General features: G+C 42.2%; 1 protein-coding gene across 1 annotated transcript in view; it reads left to right on the top strand.

The window, feature by feature from the left end:
- The window catches only part of MAST4 (microtubule associated serine/threonine kinase family member 4), a 557,439-nt gene that overhangs the window by 126,639 nt on the left and 404,438 nt on the right, over positions 1 to 26,362 (top strand). The window contains 1 exon segment of the mRNA XM_032849379.1: positions 17,681 to 17,834. Coding sequence (XP_032705270.1) covers positions 17,681 to 17,834 — 154 coding nt within the window.

The raw sequence follows: 26,362 nt of genomic DNA, 5'->3' as shown, positions 1-26,362 counted from the left end.
TTTGGGGGATCTGGAGAAGTTAATTTTCACATGTCTACTGCTTGCTTTCTGTTGAAGTGGACTCAAGTGCAGGCCTCAGCACCTTTGTATTTTGTTGTTGTTGTTGTTGTTGTTGTTAAAGATTTTATGTACTTACTAGAGAGAGTGCAGGGGGAGGGGCAGAGTTATGGAGAATCTCAAGCAGAGTCAGCCCTGAGCCGGACATGGGACCTGATCCTACAACCCTGAGTTCATGATCTGAGCTGAAATCAGGAGTCAAACACCCACTGACTGAGCTGCTCAGGTGCCCCAGCACCTTCGTATTTTAACCTTATCTGGTTGTTGAACCGTCACCCTCCCTTGCATTCTAGTCCTCATCCAGGTTGTGTGGCTTACTTAACCTCTTCGCAGAAGTTAAACCTTGGAATGTTTAGTAATAGCTCCCTGCTAGGAGTTACACCCGCCAACTAGGAAAGAGGCAGGAGATGTACAAGGCCAGGACGATGGGGAGATTTTTGTAACCGTACATTCTGTCTATTGCTCTGTGTGTGTGTGTGTGTGTACGCACACGGGCGTGCCTGGCTTTCTTGTGCCTCCCAGCCTGCTGATGAACTCACACACTCACAGGACTGGAGCTGTAGTTTTACTCTGGGCCCTTACTGAATTATTGCTGAATAAAAGAGTAAATGGCCCAGAGAATCAAATATAAGTTCTGAACAGAAGTAGAAAGGCAACAGTAACTATTTAGCTGTTGAAATTGGCAGTGGGTATTCAGTATCAGGGGAGAATCCCTACCAGATTTACTCTACTAGAGACTTTAACTCTTTCTAGGACGCAGTTAGACCTATGAATAAGGAAAGATTTAAGTAGTCATTCCACAGTCCCGCGTTCCAGTACTGTGAACAGTGGTCCATGCTTTGCTTAGCTGTTCTTCCAGTTTTCTGAGTCATGCTAGAGTCATGCTAGAGTGAAAGGCCTATCACAGATGTGTGATAAAAAAAAGAAACTGGTTTTCACACGTAATATATGACAGACTGTTGGCAAAAGATCAAGATAGTGAGGAAGCTTATATTCTCTACTTCAATACCATGAACAACAAAACCTACTAGTAAGAACTAAGCAGTGCTGTACTTGGTCAAATATGCTGGAGTCCTCTTCCTTCTGTCTGGGCCATCTGAGTCAGCGTGAAGTTCATCGCACAAGGTCACGCATACGGCATACACCCTCCCACACACACTCAGGCCAGAGGATGCGTGATGTTGAGTTATCTCCTGTGTAAGAAATTATCTCCGAAATTTAGCTGAAAGAATGAAAGAACACAAAGCCGGACCCAACAATGTTAGGATGTTTGTTAACATCCGGAAGTTCTCTTAGGAACTCAGGAGTGGCCTAGCTGGGCATTTGTGCTCAGGGTCATTAGTGTGGTTGCAGCCAGGGCTGCGAGGAAGGCCTGCCAGGGAGCAGGAGGATCAAGGTCACCTTGAGGATGCTGTGACTCAGGTCTGCCTTCTGACTTCATGACGGTGACAGGTGTTCAGCTACCTGCAGGCCTTTTGTGTTAGGAACCGCGTCATCCACGTGGACTGTTCATAGGTTCTTTTCATCTCCCTTCCTTGACGTTCTATTTCTTACTTCATTATATCCCATTATTGATGGATAACTTTTGGTAGTGCGGTATTGTGACTACACAAAATTCTGAAATGTAAGAATCCTGAAAAGGTTTTACTTCGATTGCTTCTCGCTCACTGAAGTCTTGAATTATTGATACTTTCACTCATGGTTTTAATTACTGTACTGATAAAAGGTGCTTTATTGTGAAGTAAAATATGCCATCACTTAATTACATGGGGTGGCTTGTATAAAGTCATTTTGGGGTTTTCCAAAAAGAATTATGAGAGTTGACATTCCTGTTTTTTCCTATATTCCAAATCACTTGGGAAATGGGGAGATGGTACATAACGTCCTATTTTGAGTGAACTACCATTTATAAATAACAAAAAAGTAAAATTATTTTTCTCTTTCAGTTAATTTTGACATTGCTGCCTCCCTCTGACCTGCTGAACCACACCTTTCTCTAGTTGTTAGAGTTGAGGCCATTCTTCTTTATTTACCTTGACCTCTAAACTCCTTGGGGCAGGAATTCTTGGGTAAAACAGAGAAGGCTTTATCAGAAAGGAATAGCAATAGGGCCTAAAAGATGACGGGGCCCCTCCTCACCCAGCTCCTGGGCATTTTTCACACACTTCATCCTCCTGTTGTTTTCCATGTATGGACGCATTTTAACCTTATTTCACTTTTCCTTTCATTCCTTCTCTGTGACACATCTCTTAACTCCTTGGGTTACTTGTTAGTTAATAATATCTTCCGCTGTAAGTAGACGTTTATTTCTGTGACCGTTTGATCATATCAAACCTTTTGCTCCGTTTTTGGGGAGCAGATAAGAGATTAGGAGTCGGGGCAACAGGCGTATTAACAGAGAATGGGATTGTTTTCTTGCATAAATGTGAAAATAGAGAAATTAGCAAAGAATTTTTTGTAATTTTGTAATTTGTAATTTTGTAATTTGAGCAGGGCAAGTTAGCTTCACTCTTGCCTTTTTTCCCATTGCGTTTTTTGTTGCTCGCATTTATGGAGTGTGCTCTGTCCTGTCTAGTGCATTTTGCTTTGGAACTTCGTTGTGAATGATCGTTGGGTGTCTTAGTAGTAGTAGATATTGAGGGCTGTACGAGGGATTCATCTGCGTACCTGTTTTGGAAATGCTTGGGAAATCCTATTGGGTAAGCCCCCGAAAGTCTTGATTGCCTAGGGTTTTTACGCCTCTGGGAATCAAAGTGTGCATGTTGGTAGGTAGTGGTTTTAGGACTAATCACTTGTGAACAAAGCATTAAAATCTGATGTAAACTCTTAAAAGAGACAGAAGAAACAAGGTGGCAGTGTCATTATTGGTCCCTAGCTCTTACACCTTGGCTAAGTCACTGAAGCTCCCCAAGCCTCAGTTTCCTTACCTATAAAATGGGGATGTTGTAAGGTGGTTTTAAAGATTAAATGAGATGAATGCTTAAAACAGTTAGGATGGTGCTGGGCGTGTATCAGGTGCTGTGCCTCACTGGAGGAGGGACTGGTGGATGGAGACGGCAGAGAAAGGGGACATGGTCTAGCCACCTCGCTTACTTTTACACCAGCATTCTGAGCTCATTCTCACTTTGGGCACTGATGCAGCTCCCTCCTCTCCGTCCTTCAGATCTCTGTGGCTGTGGGCCTCTTTCAGAGAGAACCTCATCTAATCACCCACACAGTAGAGTGGCCATTCTTCTCTGTCTCCTGTCCTGCTGCTGCTTCCTCACAGCCATTACCCGCTGAAGGAGGGAACTTGGCTGTGCTCCTTGTTCTCTTCTCAGGGCACAGACTGTGCTTGGCACGTAGTAGATGCTTGGTAAATGTATTGAAGAAATCAGGCGCTGACAAACTTGTTTGGTAGAGGGCCAGAGAGCAAATGTTGTAGGTTTTGTGGGCCATATGGTTTCTGTGGCGACTGCTCAACTCTGCTGTGGAAGGCGGAGTGTGGACAGTCTGTCAGTGAAGTGTGGCTGTGGTCCAGTACAGTTTTATTTGGTGTGTGTGGGCTCTAGTTTGCAGATCCCTGAGATATCAATGAGTAGTAAACATCAGGAATGGACCTTGAGGGCTGTGGTGATTTGAGCTTGGTGAGAAGGGGTCCTCTCAGCAGTAGGGGGTGACTGGAAGCATTAGGGGAATATATGACATTGGAAGACGAAACTCACAGCCCTGGTGGGGAGGCAGCCTGGTTCTGGGAGCAGGGATAGCAGCAAATGGCTGGTGGTGGGGGTGGTATGTGTTTCACTGACCAGACGAGTCTGGTGGGCATGGCCATGTGAATGACCACTGTGCTTTCATGGGTGGTGAGCTGGCTTTTGTTAACCTTTAGATAAACACTTAGGTGGAGGAATTCATTAAAATCCCCACGTGAGGAAAAGAAATCTAATTCACCTACATATAAGAGCCATAGATGTTTCCCCCGCAAAGTTTATACGCGGTGTGTTTTCCATGTGTTCAGCATGCGACTATCCCTGTAGGCTTCTGTACCTAACTTTACAAATACATCTTAGTGGAAGAAGAGTTGACTTGAAAGAAGGTGTGTCTGCAGTGCAGCTTCAGTGAGTTACACACGCGGGGATTCCCAGCTGCTTCTAACACAGATTTGCAAACACTTAACATCTTCATGGAAGAAGGTGTTCCCCGAAACACTCATTATACACCGTGTTGTTTCATTGAGGTAAGAATAGTTCTACTCCCATGCGTGTCTTCCCATCTATGTCCACGCGTAACATACCTGTCAGGGAAAAGAGAGGTTACTTGAGCGGCAGTTTGTATGTAACCGCGTCATTTCAGTGAGGTAAGCATACGGCTCTTCCCCTATGCATCTGTCTTCACCTACATGTAGGAACTTTTAATGGAAGAAGGTGATACGAGAGCCACAGAGTTTTTGGGAGGAAGGACATTCTCTCCCTTCGGAGTGGGTTGCTCCGTTCTCAGGTAGATGGCAAGCTCGAACTTGAAAGCTGCCCTGTCGTAGCATGTCCTTTATTCCAGCCTTTAGACCCACATGTCTTCAATGAAGAGTTCTTCTCCCTTTCACCTGTGAGGCTCCAGCAGGAAGGGGAAAATAAAGACTCGAGATGTGGGAACTAGGGTAGGTCAGATGCTGACCATGAAGTTGCTTCCCGGGTTCGTCTGCCAAGTCCGTTTTGGACATGGTCAGATGTTAGCGTGCGCGTACTTTCCTAGGTAAGCACTGGCTGGCACTTCTGCTTGCCAGGTGCTTCTTTGGATTTCTCGAGTTTTGGCTGGTTTTGTTTTTGCTCTTGGGTGGGAAGGGAAACAGAATTGCTTCCTTTGATTGGCTAACATTGGCTGTATTTTAAATAGTAGTCTTAGAATTACTGCTTCCAGGCACAATTACAAAAAGAAAAAAGGCAACATGATGAAACTTACACCTTTTTAGTTCTTTGTTGTCACCTGGATCTTATTTGTGGAACTCCACCCAGTCCTTGGGGTTGTTTTGAGAGCCCGAGGGATTCTCAACAGTGAATTATCTGCTGTCTCTTGTTGTTACCCTGTGGCTTTGGGTGAATACCTCCTTTAGTAGAGTTGGGAACCTGTACCCAAAGGCAGAATCTTTACTTGATTTCATCTGGTTGTTGGGAACATCTTGATCTGTTCTTCACTCCTGTAACCTGGAGAAGAGTTTTCTTCCTGGCAAGTAAGGCGGGAATCAGAGTAGAGGTGCCCCTCTTCTTTTTGTGAAGAGTAGTTACAAACATGTCAGGAGGTTCCAGTGATGGTTCCTTGGCCGCTCTGAGTTTCAGAGGACGGTGTGATCAGGAATCATAGTATCCGAGAGATCAAGTTATTTCCGACCCAAGTGAACGGTAGAAGAGGAAGAAAAGTTAAGATGGATACATTTTCTGCAGAATCTACCAAGCCTCTCCTCCTTGTGTCTCTTGTTGCATTGCCCACCCCTTACCTTTTTCGTCTTATATGTCTTTCTGTGGCATTTTCTCCTTCCCATATTGGGAGCTTTAGTTCATATCCCTCCTGGTGGGCTGGCAGGTTACACCTGGCCTGACTCTTGAGGACTGGGAGTTGAGGTGGTGGACAGTGTCTTTGGATTGAGCATTGGGAAGGTGTGAACTGGACTAAGGAAATCTGGGTTATTAGCGCATTACTTAAACTTCCAAAGCAAGCCCTAAGTGCAGCGTGTGGCTCCCAGCATAGGCAGGGCAGAGGTCCTTCAGTTGGTCAGGCCATAGTCAGGCAAGCAGCACTCAGAGCCAGCACCGTGGAGGGATCTAGTCCCTGGCAGGCTGTGTTTCAGAGGTAAGAGCCAGTCAGGGCAAAGCGCTGGGCACAAGACAGCCCCCAGACCTCGAGCTCGGAGAGCACACATCAGGGAAACTAGCATTGGAGAAGGAGAGACTCAGTCCAGGGAAACAGGGTAGGCGTCAGGGCGGGAACCTAGTCATATAGTAATCTGGGAGTAATAAGGAGCAACTGACTGAAGGTCTTGGCATGTATTAGTTTATAGTAAAAGAATATGTTTATTGATACTTAATACATTTTTTTAATTTCTTGGGGTTGTTTGTTATTTGCTCCTTTTACTAAGAGAGAAGACTGATCTTACGTTCTGTGTGGGACACAGCCCCTAGCAGAGGGGCAATGATGGGAGGATGGGGGCCTACAGGGGAGTAACTTCCCCAAAGCTCTTGTGACATCACTTAATCCCTGTTTCCAGCTTCCTCTCCCTTCCTTTCTCCCTCAGTCCTTTCTTTTTCTCTCTTTTCCCTCATGTTCCCAGGTTTGTTTTTTTTTTTCCTCTTGAAGAAGAAATAAAGCTGGTAAAAATAGTTAGCATGACCCTTACCATCCCGCCATCCTCCGAGCCCTCACTTGAGTTCCCCACTATTTGCCAGTTTCTCAGTGACAGTTGTTCCTGTCCTTCTAAATGATTTCCATTTCACCAGATGAGACCTGATGATTTCTGAGGACTCATGCCTCAGGATTCTTAGGAATACTTTTCTTAAGAATGTGTATTTTGCCTCTTGGGTCAGACTTGGGTTTGCTACTGCTATCTGTGTAGACTCGCTCAAACATCCCGTTTTCCCTCTTACTGTAAAAACATGAAATGAATATTCATTCATATGTTTGTTCAGCTAAAGAGCTTAAACATTATTCTACACAGAGAGCATATTTTGAAGTTTTTTTCTCAGAAACTTATATAAAGTTTATTTTTAGCTTGAATAGATGTTATTTAAAAAAGAAGTTCTGGTTCTTGATGATTTTTTAAAAAATGGTTCTGACAAAATGAACTAGGGTAAGATAAGGAAAGGGGAAGAGAAGAAACATTCAAGTATTACCTCTTGCTGGGAACTTTATATAATAATCAATTAATTTAATCAACAGAAATCCTGTGAGGGAAATAGAATTATCCTTATTTTATAGATGAAATGATCATCGAATCCCTTTTCTACAGCCAAGTGGCTAAGTGTTCTACTGGCTGTGGGCTTGCCTCCAACCAGTGTCGTCTTCCTCTCCTCAGTTTTCTGGTTCTCTCGGGAAATGGGAAGTGATGCCCCGAACTATTCCTAGAGCACCTGGCCCCTGGTGAGCAGTTGATGCCTCAAGAAGGATAGCTGATGAGGCTTAGAAAAGCTCCAGTCATGGTGTGGTGTGGGTGGTGGGAAAAATTCAGCTCTGTATCTCCTAAGCCTTAGGACATGGTGGTTGAGTTGGAAAAGTGCCAGTCCAGACACAATGTGAGCAAGTGTTTACACATAGCTCTGTGCTCCTGGACTGGCTTCTGAGTATCTGAGGAGACCATAGTCTATACGAGTACATACAAGTCACTCCCTCCCCACTGCATTTCAGGCAGAGTAATACCAGCATTTTCAACCAACACGGACAAGAAATTGATTAGGTACCAGACCATAGCTGTGCTCAAAGCCACTGTAGTCCCTCATACCTCATTCCATCCTTGTGTCTGTGATTTTTTTTTTTTTTAAGATTTTATTTATTTATTTGACAGAGAGAGATCACAAGTAGGCAGAGAGGCAGACACGGGGCGGGCGGGGGGGGGGAAGCAGGCTCCCTGTTGAGCAGAGAGCCCAATGTGGGGCTCGATCCCAGGACCCTGGGATCATGACCTGAGCCGAAAGCAGAGGCTTTAACCCACTGAGCCACCCAGGCGCCCTTGTGATGTTGTTTTATGGTTGGGTTTTTGTGTCTGTCTGTTGCACTTGGGTGGAGGTCTCCTGAGGAAGGTGATTCTATCCATTCTCTTCTTGTTTTTTTCAGCCCTTCGCACAGCACCCAGTCCATAGTAGACATTTGGCTAAAAAAATATTTGAAACAACCCTGAGTTAATAAGAGCATGTATGAATAAAAGCCCCTAGATAACCCTACAAGTCACTTATAACAGAATGGGGAGTATCTGTCAGGTGGCAGGAAGCGAAGTCAGTAAGAGAGCAGGTGTGAGAGGTAATGGTTGGTAGGTCTGGAAGTTTGGGTTCTGGCCTATATTCATGCACTAGTTACCTTTTTAAACCTGGACAGTTGACTTGTCTGGGCCTCAGTCTTCCAAAAAGTGGGAAATTAGACTAGAGATGATTTTTAGGTCCTTTCTTCTGCTCATATTTTGTGATTCTGTAACTCTGGCTTCAGGATTCAGGATCTCAGCCGTAGAAGCCCTAGAAACCGCTTGTGTAGACTGCCAGCTGGGCTCGAACTGGAGCATTCAGACTGGTTGACATCAAACTCTAAGGTTGTTCTCCTCTAGGGAGTCGTCTTGTACCAGAGACAGAAGAGAAAATTCAAGGGAACTTTCGGGGGTTTGCTGTGTTTCACCACTGTGAGCTCCCCTCTAGGGGCTCTCTAGCAGACCTTTGGGAACAGTGGAACAAATAGGGGCTTTGGGAAAGCAATCTTGGGCTTGATTCCTTTTGTACTACCTAAGAAGCAGATCAGTTTGGAGGAGCTAATTTTGCTGAATATAGGTCCTTACTGGTAAAATGGGAATAATAACGCTACCTACTTGGGGGATTCCTCCCTCTGCCCGAAGGGAAAGTGGGCACATCACGTAAAGTTGTGTGGAGTGGTGAGCATGTCCCCCTCTGACTTGAAATGGAGAATAAATGTGTTCAGAGGACTGTATTCTCTTCCTGCTTTGTTAAGTATGGTCTGGGAATTGAGTTAGATCACTGATGGAGATGTGATGGTACCAGGGGAATTTAATGACTTCAGATAAGTAAATAATTGCAGACATGGATCAAATCCCTATATAAAGGTCAGAAAAAGATCAAGAATATTAAAGTGACAGGAAAACAGGTGATGCTTATGTGAAGTGGAATCAGCATATTCCCTGTGCTTTCCCCAATGTCATGGTTCTCAACTAAACTGAAAATCCCTATGTTTAAAAAAAAAAAATTAACATAATATTAGCTTTTCTTTTTTTTATCTGTAGACTATTGAATTTATTGCTTAATGTAAACATCACAGTTAAATGTCTGCTGCATGGAGCTCTCTTCTTGGGATTGTGATAATATTGCTTGCTGGTGGGGCATGTGTGGGTGCGTGTGTGTTTAGAGCTGTTCATAAGCAAAGGAATTGACTTTCTTGAAGTTGAGTTGACAGACAAAAGTGAGATAGCGGTATCAAAGTGCTAATTTACATATTTCTCTCAGAAGGGAAGAAAGAAAATCAATTCTCATAAGGGATGAAACCAGTGGTGCAGCTCTGTTTAGGTGAAAGCCATTGTAGTTTGATCTAATAAATGTATTTTAGGATGTTTCTGAAACACTTTTCATTTTGCTAATTGAAGTTCATGATTCAAAGAATTAATTAAAAACCGAAGATGGAATATGATCCTGGTATCTGGTACATCTCTCAGCTTAAATACATTCGATTGATGTATTATTTTTCAAAACATGATGTCCATTGGAGAAACTGAATTGCAATAAACAGCTAAGTAGGTTGGGTAAATTAATGTGGCTCTGGAAATTATTTGCTTAACAGACTCGTTGATGTGATCAATTTTTCTAAGATTCCATCTGTGCTCTCCCTCTGTCCCTTTTCTTGTTCTCAGAAGGTTTTTAGATGACCTGAAATAACACATAACTCAGCAAGATGAATAACTTAAAAATAGGTGAGGATACACAAACGAAAAGTGAGTACAGAATAGCATTTGTTACGAGTGACATGATGGACATTTTATGCTGGGTAATTCTTTCTGGTTGGGGCTTTTCTGTGCCTTGTCCTGTGTTTAGTAGCATCTGTGGTCTGTAGCTAGTAGATACTAGCAGCATCCACTGCTCCCTTTAACTTGTGAAAAAAAAAAAAAAAAAAAAAAAAAAAGACTCCAGACATTGCCAAATGTCCCCTTGGTAGCAAAATTACCATGACCTGAGAACCAGGCTGTAGAGGGTGTTGTAGTTAGTCTAGCCTACTGTAACACTGTACCATAGGCTGGGCGACTTAGAAACAACCGTTCATTTCTTGGAGTTCTGGAGGCCGGTAAGTTCAAGGGCATGCCGCTGGCAGATTCACTGTCTGGGGAGGGCTTAGCTTCCTGGTTCATAGAAGTCGTAGCTGTGTCCTCACATGACGGAGGGAGCAAGAGAGCTCTGTGAGGTATTTTGTGTAAGGTGCTAATCCCATTCAGGGGGATTCCACTTTCATGACCTGATCACTTCCCAAAGGCCCTCCCTGCAAATACCGTTACACTGGGGGCTAGTGTTCAGCATAAGAATGTGGGGGCAGAGGACACAAGCATTCAGTCTTCAGCTCAGGGTAAGGTGAAATCCAACATGAGGTTGGTGCCACAGGCAGACCTGGGACGTCTTGATGGAGATGGGACCGGCCGCACTTGGTGGCAGTGGGCTGTGCAGACATGCCCTGTGATTTCTGGTGGTTGATCGAGAGTTCTGTGTTTTGTGGGGTTCCCAGGGTAAAATCAAAGCCATCGCCCAGCAGAAACATGCCTGATTGTACTATGGAGAATGGACAGCATTTTCTCTAGGCTTCTCTCTCCCCAACTAGAACGAAGCTTCTGGCGGGTGAGGATTTTTGTCTCTTTTTGTGCCCAGCGGCGTACCTTGACATGGGAGATACTATGTAATGGAGGTTCCTCGTTTGTCCAACAGCATGGCCAGATTCGCATGGTTGTTTCTTAGAGTATCCTTAAATGGAAGCATGCATTCTGGGTGGCATAATCCAAAGGGAATGTCAGCAAAGTCAATTACATGAGCCCTTACAGTAAATCTGGTGAGCCAAGGTTATAGCCCTGTCAGTGTCTGACTCAGTCTCTGTAGTTAGAATTTAGGATGCCGGCAAAAGGGAGGTTGCATATTTTTCATGCAATGGTGAGCATGTTAAATGTTTTTTTCTCTTCTGGAGTAGTGTGGAGATTAGGGGGAAGAATGGGAAAAATGCCTGAGAGATGCCACTCAGAAGGGTCAGGTGGAGAGGCATATGCTTCGCCAGTCAACAGGCTAAGGGAACGTGAGCTCAGCTCTAGTGACAGTTATCACCAACCGACAGTTATCAGTAAGTGAGTGCTTACACGCGCCAAGCCCTTTTCATGCATCCTCCACCCGTATCCTCCCTACCTTTGAGGCCCATCCTTCAGAGAGGAGTCAGGTAGCTTGGCCAAGGCATGACCATGTGATACTGCACCTAACAGTTCAAATTTGGGCGCGGCTCCTTACTTCCATACAGCTCAGCCTCCTGCAAGTTGAACCCCCTATAGCACGAGAGTAACAGCCGGAAATAATTGTAAAACAGTTCAAGCCGAGTTCTTCTTTGAGCCATAAAGAAAAATAAGACAACTCAGTAAAATTGTAATCCATTTAATTTCCTTGCAAGCCATTTGTGATGAAGTACCCACGCGGAGACATTTGTGAATGGGGTGACTTCCTATATGGCAATTCTAATAACCACCCCGGCGAATGTTTACTGTGCACTTTCTATGTTCTCTGCATTGTTCTAAGTGCATATCTGAGTTCTTGTAATATCCACAATAACCTCAGGACATAGGTAGTAGTATTACTAACATTTTGTGGATGAGGAAATGGGCATAGAAATAGTTGTCTTAATTAGTTAGAAAGTGTTGGTGTTTCTAACCACCACAAAATTAGTAGGAATTCAGTAATGACTGTCTTAACGATGGAACTCGATTCTACCAAATTTTAAAATGTCATTTATAGGTTTTGGTTTAAAAGTAAATAAAATCCTATTTCGAAATAAAGTCGTTTCAGGTTGCTCTTTGGTTTCCTTATTGGACAGAGGCAGTAGAGCACTTAATTAACATTACAGGCATAGACTGTGCAATTTTTTAAATTATTCATTTTCATACCTTTGGTGTTTTAGAGTATTTAATATCAAGAAACAATAACTGAACGTTGTCTTCATAACCCCATGGTACTAGTCAGTCTCTTTCTCTTTTTTCTTTTTTTAGCATAAAGACTTTACTGGTGAGCCTCATTGTGTATGCAGGTGACATTGATGATCCTGGTGAACTAATGAACTTTGGCCTTAGGGCACATGCATTCTGGATGGGTCTTTAAAATGCATGTGCCACATCTTGGGATGAGCAAGGAATTACAGAAAGGAGAAAGGAGTGTAGGGAAAGGCATGGATTGATAGACACAATTGAATATGCTAGCTAGGATCTAGTTAAGGGGCCGAATAATTCATTATTTAGGAATCACCTTCAGAGATAGCAGTGTTAAAACATTAGCATATTAGTTTGTATATAGCAGAGATTCTTTAAAAAGATGGCGTTTGCTATAACCTCAGGGTCTTTTTCATACACGAAACATTCAATTTTGTCAAAATGCTCGACTCAATTGAGCATTTTCACCCTGAGTAACATTTAATATAATTTTGTTCAGCTTTTTCCATCAATAAAACCCCTTAATTGCATGTGTTCTCTCTTTTGCTGTTGTATTTTAAACAAAATACCAGAGATTGCCATTCGTTTGTTCTTTCAACCAATATTAACATGGTGCCTTTTATGTAGAGTGGTGGACAAATGGAACAGACTAGTGTGTAATTTCATGCAACTTTAGGATCTAGTGGAAGAAGGACAATAAACTGGGGGCGCCTGGGTGGCTCAGTGGGTTAAAGCCTCTGCCTTCGGCTCAGGTCATGATCTCAGGGTCCTGGGATCGAGCCCTGCATCGGGCTCTCTGCTCAGCAGGGAGCCTGCTTCCTCCTCTCTCTCTGCCTGCCTCTCTGTCTACTTGTGATCTATTTCTGTCAAATAAATAAATAAAGTCTTTTTTTAAAAAAAGGACAATAAACTGATATAAAAGATGTAACATGGGGTGATAGATATTAGGAGGAAAAGTAAAGAAGGGAATGAAGTGGTAGGCATGCTGTTTTACACAAGGCTCACAAGGCTGTGGGAGAGAGCCCCCTGGAAGAGTAATGTTTGAATAGGGACCAGAAAGATGGAGAGGGGCTGATGGGAGAGTGGATCATGGGAGATAATACCTGGAGTGAGTTCCTGACAGAGGCTGTGGTCAAGGTAATTGTGCTGAGTGACAAGATGCCCAGGGCACCAGAGGTCCAGCAACACACCAAGGTAGATTGACTGGAGTCATAGTAGCTGGGATCAGAGACTTGTGGGTAGAGGTGGTAGGACCTGTAGGGCATTGCCATGATTCTGGGTTTGGTTCTGGGTGAAGGGAAGCTGTGGGGGATTCCAGCAGAGGTTGTGCACCATCTGGCTTATGCTTTAGATGGGTCCCTGACTGCTGTGCTTAGGCAGGTACGGCAACAGAGAGATCTGGACAACAGGGGTAAGAGCAGTAACAGTAGAAATGGGGAAGTGATTGGATTCTGGATATATGTATTTTGGAGGTTGACTGAGAGCATTTGCTGACTGAATATGGGTGAAAACAGAAGTTCCGAATAAACTGTAAGGTTTGTGACTTGAGTAGCTAGAGAAAGGAGTTGCAGTTGACTGAAAATGGAAAAATACCTTTATGTTCACACAATCATTGCAATTATTTAGAAGCTATAGGACTCATGGGCTCATGCATGGAAGTGTCTAGAAGGGGAGTTCTGGGAAAATGGTCAGTTCAAAAGGAGCAAGTTGAATATTAATTGAAAGTTAGGATGTGCCCTTTTAGAAAGAGATGATACTATTCCTGGGGAATATAGCCATGGAAGAAGAACCCCGCTGTCCACGTTTGGAGATAGTGGGGGTGGGGTAAGCGGAGACATCAAAGTAAGATGGCGACTGCTCAGTGATGTGCCTTTACCTGTGCTTTTTGCCGCTGGATGAAGCCAGTGTGTTCGTGGTGGGTTCTTGCTTTCCTCAGCACAATCATTGTAAAACGTCCCACAGAGGACGGATGTGATAAATAAAGAAAACACAGATGTGGAATTCTGGTGACTAGCTTTTCTGTAGGACTGAGAATTTTGGAAACGTTGGCCCCAATACCTTAGACTTGAAGCAGTTGTATAATAGTGTCTGTACGCCTCTTGTTCTCTAAGATGCTTCCATGTTTGGTGTGTTAAACTGCTCCAGCAGTGGCAGCTGTTTCCACATAATTGGTGGTACACTCGCTCCCTGTTGGTCTGACATCAAAATTTTGTGGCTCTTGGAATTACAGGAGGTTAAGAAAACTGACCTAGGAAACTGGGAGCAAATGGAGTCCACCACGAATTGGTATTTGCTATTGGTGAATGAAGTGAGGATGCATTTCTGGAAAATGTGTGTTGATCAGGGCCACTCTGTGGCTGGCAGCGGGTGAAGTAAGCATGTGACAAGGCAGTAGCGCTGGCCCTCTAGCAGTCCATGATCTGCTTAGTGAGGAAAATTTGAAGTGTGTGAAGCAGGCGTGCCAAGTTCAGGCTTAGATGCCCTTACACATCGCTGGAAGTTTCAGGACAAGCTTTGTCATTGGCTGAACTGCTTGTAGTATGAAGACCTGGGGAGTTTGGAAAAGTTAGCAAACATTAAACTGGAATCATTTAAAGGGCAGCATCCAAAGTGACAGGTTTGATGTCTACCATAAGCTCTAGGGTGTGCTGAAATGTTTGTAGATGGAGCATGAGTGTTTGAATCAGGACAAAAAATGAAAAATAAATTGCAGGGCTGCAGTGGACCAGTTTGAGAAGCTTTGACTAATTGTAGAAAGAAAAGTAGAGGCACTGACAACCCAGCAAATTTGGAAAAATGATCTATTTAGAGAGAGCCCTGTTGGGACTGTGATTTGATGTGAAGAAGGAAATGGGATCATGGAACATGGCCCTATGCTTACAGGTTTTTCTCCTTATGTTTTGTTTGAAACATTTACAGCCTCACAGTTCACTGACTCCATTTTCCCAGATTTAAAATAATACTTCCCCTCTTGGGGTTATGATTCTGATTAAAAATGACTTACGGACTAAGAGCTTGTGCCTCTATATGTGATGAAACGGATTTTCTTTTTTTGTTTTCTTACACTTTATTCTTGATTTCCTTCTTCCTTGGCATTCATTTTGTCTTGGAGGGCTTTGTTGGAAATAGGTAAGGAAATCACATCATTCTTATTTAGGAATTATCTTTCCTCTGCTTATTTTTCCACCCTCTGTTAATTGGTGATATAACAATCCTCCCCAGAGAGAGTAATTGTAATTCTGCAAGCTGAAAAATTTAACTTCAGGTGAAAAATAAGTAGCAGAAATTGATGAACCTTAAACAATAAATATTTGTATTTGACACAGATGCCACTAGTAATTAGGAGGAGATCACTAAGCGGAATGGAGTTGAAGTCACTCAGATACTCTGAGGGGTTCTTGGCGCATTTAGAGGACCCAGTAGCCAGCTAATAGGGAGTGTTTTGTTGAATGTCTGTGGCACATTGCCACCTTGTGGATGCAATTTTTCCTTTTAATGCAAAAGAGCAAATTTCTACCAGTACGTCTATATGATATCATCTTATTTTACCCTTTCCCTACTATTTATAATTTAAATTGATAACAGAAGATTTGAGACATCTTAAAAGGTTACATATAATACAGGGTAGGAGAATTGAAGAGAATGTCCTTGTTCTTAGCAGAGGCATGCTGAAGTTTTGAGGGGGGAAGATTCATAATGTCTGCAAGGAACTCTCTAATGTGTTGGGGTGGTGGAAAGAGAGAGAGCAAAAACAGTATGGCAAAAGGTTAACTTTTCACCAGGGGTCATGGGTGCCCTTAACTCATTGTACTGCCCTTAAAACTTTTTTTGTCATTACAAATTTTGTTCTGAAATTTTTCAAATTAGAAAAAAAAAATTGGAAAGAGGGGTACCTGGCTGCCTCATTTGGTAGAGCACATGACTCTTGGTGTCAGGGCTGTGAATTTGAGCCCCACGTTGGGTATGGACCCTACTTTAAAATAAAAAATATTTTAAAAATTGGCAGGGAAAATGAAAACAAAACAAAACACGAAACCCAAAACCAACTGGGGTAAGGGCTTAAAATGGAGCCAAGAAGAAAGCAAAATAACCTCTACATTGTGTAATGATCGGACTACGCTTGGACCACTGATTGCATTTTCCAGTAGCTGATGGGTCACTCAGGGTTCCCTTGCTCCAATTTGGTGTCCATAAGGTTTAAGGCCAAGGTGTCTAAAATTAGATACAATTCCTTCTTGGAGGTCCTCCTAAGTAGGACACGGTTGTAATGAAGAGCGGACTCAACAGATAGCTTCCAAGAGTGCAATCTGGAATCCCTTTTCCCTACTGATCTGGCTTGGATACACTGCAAGGTTTTTGGGGACCTCTCACAAGAATACGGACAATGAAATACAGTAAATAACTGATGGGCAATGGAGTTGGGGTTGTACCTATTGACAAGTGCCTGAAATCCAGCTGTTCCGGGTCACTAATGAATGCAGTGAGCTTGGGGGAGAGCTGACATCTTATAATAGCTGAGCCAGTGAGGTCTGCTCCACATCAGTGAGCTTGGGAGGAGTTATCCACAGGCAGGGTTAAATTTCTTTTTGTGCGGTGGTTTTGAATATGCTTCAGTACAAAGACAAGTGAATGATTTTGCCCCTAAATTTCATTTTCCTATAAAATATATCCTTGATAGTCTTAATCTGAAAAAATGCTGACAGGTATAACCAGATATCCTTCTCTCTGCCCAGGAAGACAAAACAAAATACGTCTCAATGAAGCATCCTTAGAAATGCCCACATTTGAGCAATGCTACTGAAGTCTTGTCTGGATTTAAATTTCTACAAGGTGTTTTTTTCTGTGGCACGTGGAATTTCCATGAATACCTTTTGTAATTCTCTCTTGTTCTTAATAACTGTCTGGAGATAGATACAGGCATGTGAACGTTTTTGTCCTTAATAACCATCTAAACCCATATATATGTGTCTATACTTCGAAGGTAAACATTTTAGAAAATATGGCCCTATTCAAATATGAAAGGGTTTTTTTTGGAAAAGGAGGACAGATCTTGAAATAAGGGATTCTTTTGTAGAAAGCTGTTGCTTGAAGTGGTTTTAGTTTCTCTGATTCTTAGGACAGGTTTTCTTTTAAAAAGCGATCAAGTGATAGAGGGATGTATTGATTTGCATTCAGGGCCGTGGTGCTTAGAAATTGCCCTTCCCTGCACATATTTGTGAGCTCCAGAAGCTTGTGGATTTTCTTTTGTGAACAACTAAAGCAGTTATCTATTGATTCTCTATAGAATATTGTTATTCATTTTTTAGAGCGATCATTGCCCATGGAAAGACATATATTTGACCCAGTGACTCGGGACACATGTGCAAAAATAGCTTTATCAGACATTTCATGAAACGGTACCTTTCTTTCCTTCATTAGACTCTAGCAACTTCTACTGTATTAAAAAAAAAATACTGCTTAGATCTGCTAAACTTGATTTCGTGACCCACTAGTTTGTTGTGACCCACAGCTTAAAAATCGTTGCTATTGAGATTTTGCAGTAAGCCAGAATGTTTTTCAGATGCAGGACCCAACAGTGAAACCCTGAATTGCCTAAAGTAACCAGATGGGCAGCAGCCTTGGGTGGGAGGGATTTCGAGAAGGCTAAGAAAAGAGGAGCCTGGGACCAATTGGTGTTGCATGCTGGGTGTCTTGAGAGTGTCCTTAGTGAGTGACGCCCCTTCTTTCTCTCTGCAGCTTGACCACATACTGTCCCCGCCACCCATGCCGTTTCGGAAATGCAGCAACCCAGATGTGACTTCTGGCCCTGCAAAGTCATTGAAGTTTAAAAGACAGCTGAGTGAGGATGGTCGAGAGCTGCGGCGGGGCAGCCTGGGAGGGGCTCTGACAGGTGAGTCATGAGGGACGGACGTGGCAGAGGAGGACCCACCAGCAGGGGCTGACAGGTGCCCGGTCCCATGTGTGAAAACCCACCCGTCCCTCTACACACTGTTTGGTAAAAGCTGATCCAATCCAGACAGCAGTAGAATTGCGGATTTTACAAATGAAGTTTCTTATTGAAATAAAATTCACATACAGTAAAATGGACTCATTTTAAGTGTCCATGTGTATGGATTTTGACAAACGTATGCTGTCACATAGCCACCCCCACAGTCCAGATACAGAATGGATCCTTGGCCCCGACTGCGTCGTTCTCACGCCCAATCTTCCTTTCTTGGCCCCAGGCAACCAGAGATCTGCTTTTGGTCACTGCAGCTTAGCTTCATCTTAAAAATTTAACATGAATGGGGAGCACCTGGGTGGCCCAGGCGGTTGGGGGTTGCCTTCGGCTCAGGTTGTGGTCCCGGGGTCCTCGGGTCGAGCCCCGCATCAGGCTCCCTGCTTGGCAGAGAGCCTGGCTTCTCTCCCTCTGCCTGCCGCTCGGCCTGCTTGTGCTCTCTCTCTCTCTCTGTCAAATAAATAAAGAAAATATTAAAAAAAAAGAAAAAATTAACATGAATGGAGTCAAACAGTACATGTTCTTTGTGTCTGGCGTCTCTCACTCAGTATGTTTTTAAGATTCATCTATGTTGGTGCATGTATCTGTAGTGTATATTGAACTTCATAAGAAACTGCCAAACTGTTTCCAAAATTGTACTGTCTTTACATTCCCACCAGCAACAGATGAGCGATCTAATTGCTCTGCGTCGTTGCCAACTTGTGGTATTGCCAGCCTTTTTAATTTTAGCCATTTTAATGGGTAGACAGTCCTGTCACGCTGTGGATTTAATTTGTATTTTCTTGACGACTAAATGATGTTGAACGTCTTTTCATGTGCCTGTTAGACGTTCACTTATCTTCTATGAAGCATCTCTTCAAATCTTTCATCCTTTTTTTCCTTTCATGCGCTTTTTCGTCATGTTGTAAAAAATTAAACTTTTTCAGATACAGAGAACTCACAAATCACTTGTATTGACTTGAAAGATAGCCAACTTAAGATAATTTTTAAGCATTTTTAATAACTCACCGTATAAATTTTCATGTTATTAGACTTTAAATCACTGAAGGTTAAATTTCTATTTCATTTTGAGTGCTTTTTCCTCTAAATATAAATAACCTTGCAGAAAATGTTTTTTAAACCCCAAAGCAAAGTTTTCTCAGTATGTGATGGTCTTCTCTGCCTGTTCTTCAGTGGTCTGTAAATAAGTTCAGTTATTTACATTTTTTTGGAGAATTATGGATTTTGACTTTCTGGAGATGAAAATTCTGGGAACAAAAATGATTCTGACATTAGACCCAGTAGAATCTAGAACATTTGACCCATTGTGGCATACTGCTGGAATGCAGGGTGAAACTGACCTCAGACCAAACGGAAGAAATTCATAAGAAAAAAACCCTGCTCTACTTCACTAAGTTTAAGTAAATGTTCATGCCTGAGTTTTACTGATGTTCTTTTAAGGCTTGTTAGGGAATTTTTCTTTGCTTTCCATTTATAGATTCAGACTGTTTGCTTCTTTTCAGGGAGTTGCTAAAAATTAGGTAGACCCACCTTTATTTTGTAGGTGGTGGGGACTAAATGTTAACAGTTAAAATACTGATCCCTTTGCTTACTAATTTCACTTAGGAAATTTACTTACTTTGGTTAAACTATTTTTGACCAAAAGTAGGCCACTAATGATTCTCTCCAATTTTTGCTGAAGGAGTTGACTTAAAACTTTAAAACAATGCAGGGGTCTAGGTGTTGATGCAGATATATGACCTGAATCATGAAATTTGGCTTATAGCTTTAAAAAAAATTCTGTAATTGATTCCCATTTCATAATTTCAATAGCCCTGGCATTTCTACTCTTAAAAAATTTAGTATGCTCTACAGTTATTTTAGATAATTAACTTTCAAAAATGTTTATTAGTCCTTAGAGAGAGAGCTTTTTTAAAAGAGTCTCATGAGCATCAGTCTGGTTTTAAAAACAGTTGCTTGTAAGTTTTATTGGAATATGAAGAAAACATTCTAATTGGTCCTCTAAATAGCTTAGCTGAGGATTTAATAAAAGAATTTATGCAAAGCACTTAGCCACTGATGGGTGGCTATTAGTATTACGTGCAGCATAAATTGAATTGCAGTTGATGGAGAACTTGGGCTTCTGAACATCAGTTTGGATCCCTGTCCACTTTGTTTCTACTTTGTGTCAGGCAGTATTCTGGTGTCCAGTTGGAGCAGAAAGAGAATCTCATTTCTGATCTTTAAGAAACATAGTTTCCACTAGTTGTAGGCAACTATGAATAATCACATGTGATCTTACCTTGGAACATACTTGTTGCTAAACTTAATTAAGTCAAACTGGTTTTGCCATCAGAAGTCTGTGCCTGATAGATTTTGTTTGTAAAGACCAGCCATCTTCCTCTTGCTTAGCCTTGTTTTAATCTAAAAGTCTTTTCTTTGGCAATTTTCTTCTGCTTTCTTTGAAACAAATTTTTTTTTGTGAAGGCCTGTGGCTGGAAACTTTTGTAACCCAATTATCCTTGACAGGTTTCATTAAACCCAGCTCTCTGGGAGGAAGATGTGTGATGTTTTCATTGTGTTATCACTAATAATAGTGACAGCTAACTTTAAGAGCTTATGATGTGGCATGGTCTGTTTGCAGGGAATTACATTTATTGACTGACTTAGTTCTTAGACATATTTATGTATTTGTGAGGGAGGCAGTCTTATCCCCATTTTCCAGATGAAAACACTGAGAAACAGATAGTTTGAATGAATGGCACAAGATTGAGGTGTTCACAGACAGCAAACTAAGACTTGAATCTGAGTTTTAACATTGTCGGAGGCTCACAATATGTTTTTGTATGAAACCCCATTGTTGAATGGTCTCAAGGCATTGCTTACTTCATAGGGCTTGCTGTAAATGTGATTAAATAATTGTATGCTTAACAAGGAGGAGGAAAACAATTCCTGTCTGCTAAGGAGTTTTCTCATACTGGGATGGTGTTTGACTGGGTTCCTTGTTAATGGGCACATGAAGGATGCTATCGCGTTTTTTCACACCCTGCAACTCAACACACGAGACATTTTTTTGCCACTGAGGTTTGTTTTGTGTGTGTGTGTGGGGAGGGCAATACTTGGTTTATCAGTTGGTGACAATAATATTGTATATATACAAAATTTCATTGGCAGACTAGTGTTTCTTTCTCACTCACATGGCTGCAGGTCAGCTGGACTTTGGATAATTTAGTCTGACCTCTGCTGGGATTGGGTCTAGGGTGCTCTTTGGGTCCAGATTTGCTCTGTGTCTCTCTGCTTTCCTGGACCAGCAGCTACCCCAAGGCATCATGTTCTGGTAAAAGACAGGAGCATGAGACTGCATGTTTGCCAGCTCAGGCACATTTCGAGCCTCTTGGGCATTATGTCTGCTAATTTTCTATCAGCCAGAGCAAGTCGCATTGTTAAACCCAGAGTCAAGGGGCAGAAACATGCTCTACCCATGTGATACCTTGGCAAAGGTGCAGGTGTATAACCCTACTGCAGGGGAGCAAAGAATTGGACCAATGATTCCATTTGTCAAAATTGGCCTCTTTAGTTTAAACAGTTCTTTACAATAAGAATATTTGTATGTGACTATTTTTTAATTATAACAGTGATATATATGTTTAAGGTAGACAAATTAGAAAACAAAGGGGAAGGAAAAAGTCTGAGAAGCCCTTACCTCCCCCATGCACGGATAGCCATAGCTGAACTTTTTGGTGTTTTCTTCCCTAACTAAATTTGGGATTACTTAAAGGTAATAAAGGGGGGAAAAATCAGTATCTTTTTCATAGGCCTACCTAGACAGGAATTGTTTTCCTCCTCCTTGTTAAGCATACAATTATTTAATCACATTACAGCAAGCAAAAAACCCAGAGCTTACTATGTGCAACCCTGCCTGAAGGAAAAACAAAAATAAATAAAAAATCTTTTTTTTTTTTTGGAGGCAAATGGTATTTTCTCTCTTCGTGGCCTGCAACTTGCTAAATAGGCACCCAGAATCATCCTGTAAACACTGACTGAGCTTTGGAGCCCCCTAATGAGTAAGAGGAGCATTATTCTAATCATTGTACAGACCCCTAAGTCAAGTCAGAAATATGTGGTAAGGTGCCTGGCAGTTCACCTTAAGGAAGCTGAACAGTGAAGGAGAGATCATCTTCCTGAGAGAAGGATCTTGCATCCTGGCTTCTTGACAGGCAAAGGAATGCCCTGAATACTGGTCCTGAATTTCACAATTGAGATGTATGTTGGAGCCCTAATAGTCAGAAAAGGCATGATTCTTTTCCTACTGAAGAAAGTCGTGTTTTTCAAAACATCATGGCTTGTTTGGAATGTAAAACAAAGAATCTGTATGTGTTTGTAAGTTGAATCCAATAGTAATAAACCAACTTTGTAGATAGCATGAACTAGAATTTCTAACACAGTTAGGATCCAGTCTTCTGTCCTGGGGGGGGGGTTGGTGGGGAGGGGAGGGAATATTGAGACATTTTTCTTTCTTGGACTATGGTAATTGGTTTGGAATGACATTTGAAAAAATTTTAAAACCATTTCAGAGGGGATTTTACCTCAAGAGGGAAAGGGAAAAACAAACAGCACAATCCTAGAAAACATTTTTTTTCTTTAAAATTAACCTGGAGGCCTTTGTGTTTCAGGGTTGCATAGAGCTTCATGGGTTTCTCATCCTAGATGCCTCCTTAGCTTGGTGGGCGAGACAAAGAATTGAGATTAAAGTGAATTTACATAAAATAAGACTTTTTTCTGGGTAGCCTTGATATTTAGTAAATATCAAGGGGGGACTAGAGATGTGGGTGGGAGCTGGAAAGGTATGAGGGTTCAGAGGAGACCTCTTAATGTGGGTCCATGTGAGCATGTTTGTCAGGTGTTGATGTGCTACCGAAGAAAGAGATGATAGCCAAAGGGAAGTGCTTTGGGAGGAATCCAGCAACGTATCTGCAGCACATGTTGGCTTTTTTATAGGCAAAGGGGCACTTCCTCCCTTGAAACAGGAGGAAGGAGGAGCAAAAGGATGCAAAAGTTGGTAGTCTAGGTACAGCTATATCATGGAATACTATTCAGCAATAAAAAGGAATGAACTGTTGATGGGGATGACAGCTTGGTAAATCTCCAGGGAATTAGACTGCATAAAAAAGCATGCTGTTTAATTCCATTTGTGTATGCCATTCTTGAAATGACACAGTTGTAGAAGTTGAGAACTGGTGAGTGGTTGCCAGGGCTTAAGGAGGGGTAGGTGGGAGGGAAGTAAGTGTGACTATAAACGGGCTACATGAAGGATCCTCTGGTGTTGGACATGTTCTAGATCTTGACTGTGTTGGTGTCATTCTACTGATGATTATAGTACCCTGTAGTCTTACAGGGTGTTACCACTGAGGAAGACTGAGTAGAATGTATCTGAAATCTCTGTGTATTGTTTCTTCCTACTTCATGTGAATCTACATGTATCTTGAGAGTAAGAAGTTCTGTGTTTAGATGTCTCCTTTCCATATCACTGTTTTCAATTAATTTGCTTAATAAAAAGTAGGTAGTTTAATAGATTTGGTGGCTTCACCTTTGTCAATGTGTTAGGAGACCCCGGGTAGCGGTCAGGAGGGTCATATGGGCATAGAGTAGGGAAGAAAGTCATAGGGTCTTGGAGAACAGGAGGAGAGCTATGAATGTAATAGAATTGCTTGGAAGCATTGACAACTGATTTAAGGTCTGAGGTCACGAATCAAAAGTGAAGGCTATCTGCATGTTTGAGGAAAAGGTTAAGACACTATGGAAATGGGTGTACCGAGAATAGTATTTCCACAGAACAAAGCAGAGAGGCCTGGTTGAGGGTTGTTTAAGACAGTGGTGGGGGAGAGTGGAGCCAAGCTGTATAAGAATGAGTGAACTTCTGGTGCGTTTAGTGGAATTGCTCAGAGGTGGAGTCAAAGAGAGCTTAAAAGGAGGACTGTAAGTGGGGACCTGGGCGTGTGGTTGTGTTGGGGACTAAGCATGGGGTGGGCTGAGTTGGATGTAACCAGGCCCTGGAGGATGAATGAAATGTTAATATTTTGAAATCTGGCAAAATTTGAAACTCTTAAAGGGCAAAGACATTTACAGTCGATGTAAATGATGCTCTCTTGTGATGCTTTCAGTTTGGGTTTTTGGCTCTCGGCCACCAGGGAGAAAACCCCAGATCCACAGATAATTCTCACTTAAGGTTGCATTGGTTTAAAAGCCTCTGTTTGTTTTGCTATTTGTCAATGTTTGAAAAATCTTTATTTTTAAAATATGTTTATTTCTGTTTGTTTTGCTATTTGTTAATGTTTTAAAAAACCTCCAGGCTGAAGGTATATAACTGGGAGCAGGCGTTGTTTTAGGTTGGTTTACGGTTTTGTTTTAGAACTTGTAAAATTGTTAGTTCATCAATAGTAGTTAATGAAACTGGAGGAAGTCTACCCATTCTTCTGGGTTGCTAGGCTATTAAGAGGCAACTCCTTTAGCATCTTTTTCCTGGTTGAGAGTGCTGGCTTTTAAGTAGCCTTTAAAACCACTGCTGTCTTCACCACTCCCATGTCCATTTATATCTGGATATTTTGCTGGTATCCAGGCGCTCTAATTAGAAGATGATTCTCGTGGTGTATTTTTGTTGTATGATTTCTCCTTGTCAGAGTAGGAAAACCTCCAGAGACTTCTACTTAATGGGGCCTGCAGCTTTTGGCCAGTTCCCTTGGCAGATGCTGCCTTCCAGTGGCCCTCTGTCAGGGAGCCTTCTGCTGTGGCTCAGGAGTCATGGCTTCCCCCTAACAGGATGATCATCAGGTGGTTCCCAGGCCCCCGGACACCTGCTGCTTAGGAACTGCCATGTGGCCACCTTATTCAGAACCAGGTTGCAGAGACCTACTTGAAACTCTAATAGTTCTTTCAGGTCTTCGGTACCATGGAAGCCTTCCCAAGAGGTGATGATGTCAGGCATATTGGGAGAATTAATTACGGGATGAGTCTACATGAGGGCTTGAAGAATCCTGACGTGGTTTTCTGATACTGAGAGTCAGATGAGAGGTGAGGCTGTTAGCTTTGAAGGAGTGTGAGCTCCAGAGAGTGCTGGGAGCCACGCTATGTCAGCAGAGCTGGCTCATCAGAAAGCCATTTGATGGGTTTCATATCAGATTGAGTTCGAAGGACTTAAAAAATTAATTCTGAGTAGTAATTAAGATGTTGATAGAAGACTCCATTTTGGGGCACCTGGGTGGCTCAGTGGGTTAAGCCTCTGCCTTCAGCTCAGGTCATGATCCCAGGGTCTTGGGATCGAGTCCCACATTGGGCTCTCTGCTCAGCAGGGAGCCTGCTTCCCCCTCTCTCTCTGCCTGCCTCTCTGCCTACTTGTGATCTCTCTGTCAAATAAATAAATAAAAGCTTTAAAAAAAAAAAGAAGACTCCATTTCTCTTAAGCTTTTTGAGGTGCCTTCTACAGAGCAAAAATAACGTGGGCTTTAAATCATTGTTGACTTAGAATTTGAAGGTTGCTAGGGTAGGAAAATCAGCTGAATACTAGGACTGAACCATTCTCACTTGCAAAGTAAGTTCACCTGCTTGACCCTCTCCTGGGTGTGGTGGGTGTGACAGATCAAATGTTGTACCTGAACGTCTTTGAAGTACACCAAGGAAGAGTGTCTTTCGAAGTTTTTGCTGGTATTATTTTAAAAGTTGTGTGTGTCTAAATAGATAAGGAGGCTCTCTGTATCAAGCTAATGAAGAAACTTTACAGAAAAAAAGGAAAGGTAGATGAACATCAAGATCCACAAAGCACTAGACTTCCTCCTTCCCCCTTCCTCCTTTCTTGCTCTCTTAATATCTCCCCCATATTTCTTGTGTTCTAGTGTGGTTCTATTAATAATGGACTTTGGTTCTTCTTGGGAGAAATCTGGATTTATTGAATCCATATATCAAAGATTCAAGTAGTTTGTTCTTCAAATTTGTTTTAGAATAGAAAGTTGATTTTTTGGGGGGGTGTTAGGGGCATTTTTATCAAGGAGTTGATTTTTTGAATGGACGCAATAATGTTCTTTTTTGTTTTCTCTCCACTGGTTTTGTATTTGTGTACATCCCTGAAATTCTGTTTTGTTCCGATAGGGTAGACTGAGGCCTGCATGGCTGGACATGGTTTTCGTATCCTTTATGAGTTGTCTACTTTCAGGTTCTGAAAAGTGTGCAGCCTCCAAGCTTATCCTCTCAGTTCCTTATATGCATCATCCGTAAAAGATGAAATGGTTTTAAGTCCCTGTGACACTTCACCATATATGTGAGGAAGCCACAAAAGTTGAATTGGTTATACTATGGTTAAGAATATGAAATACAAATTGAAGTAATAGAAAATCAGTGTTGCCTGTTAAATCCCACACAGAGCCCTCCTGGAATTACTAGGGATGGGGCAA

The sequence above is a fragment of the Lontra canadensis genome, unplaced genomic scaffold, assembly GCF_010015895.1.
Source record: "Lontra canadensis isolate GAN:19392208 unplaced genomic scaffold, GSC_riverotter_1.0 scaffold4, whole genome shotgun sequence".
NCBI classification, from domain to species: Eukaryota; Metazoa; Chordata; class Mammalia; order Carnivora; family Mustelidae; genus Lontra; species Lontra canadensis.
This window is presented reverse-complemented; position numbering and strand designations above follow the sequence as displayed.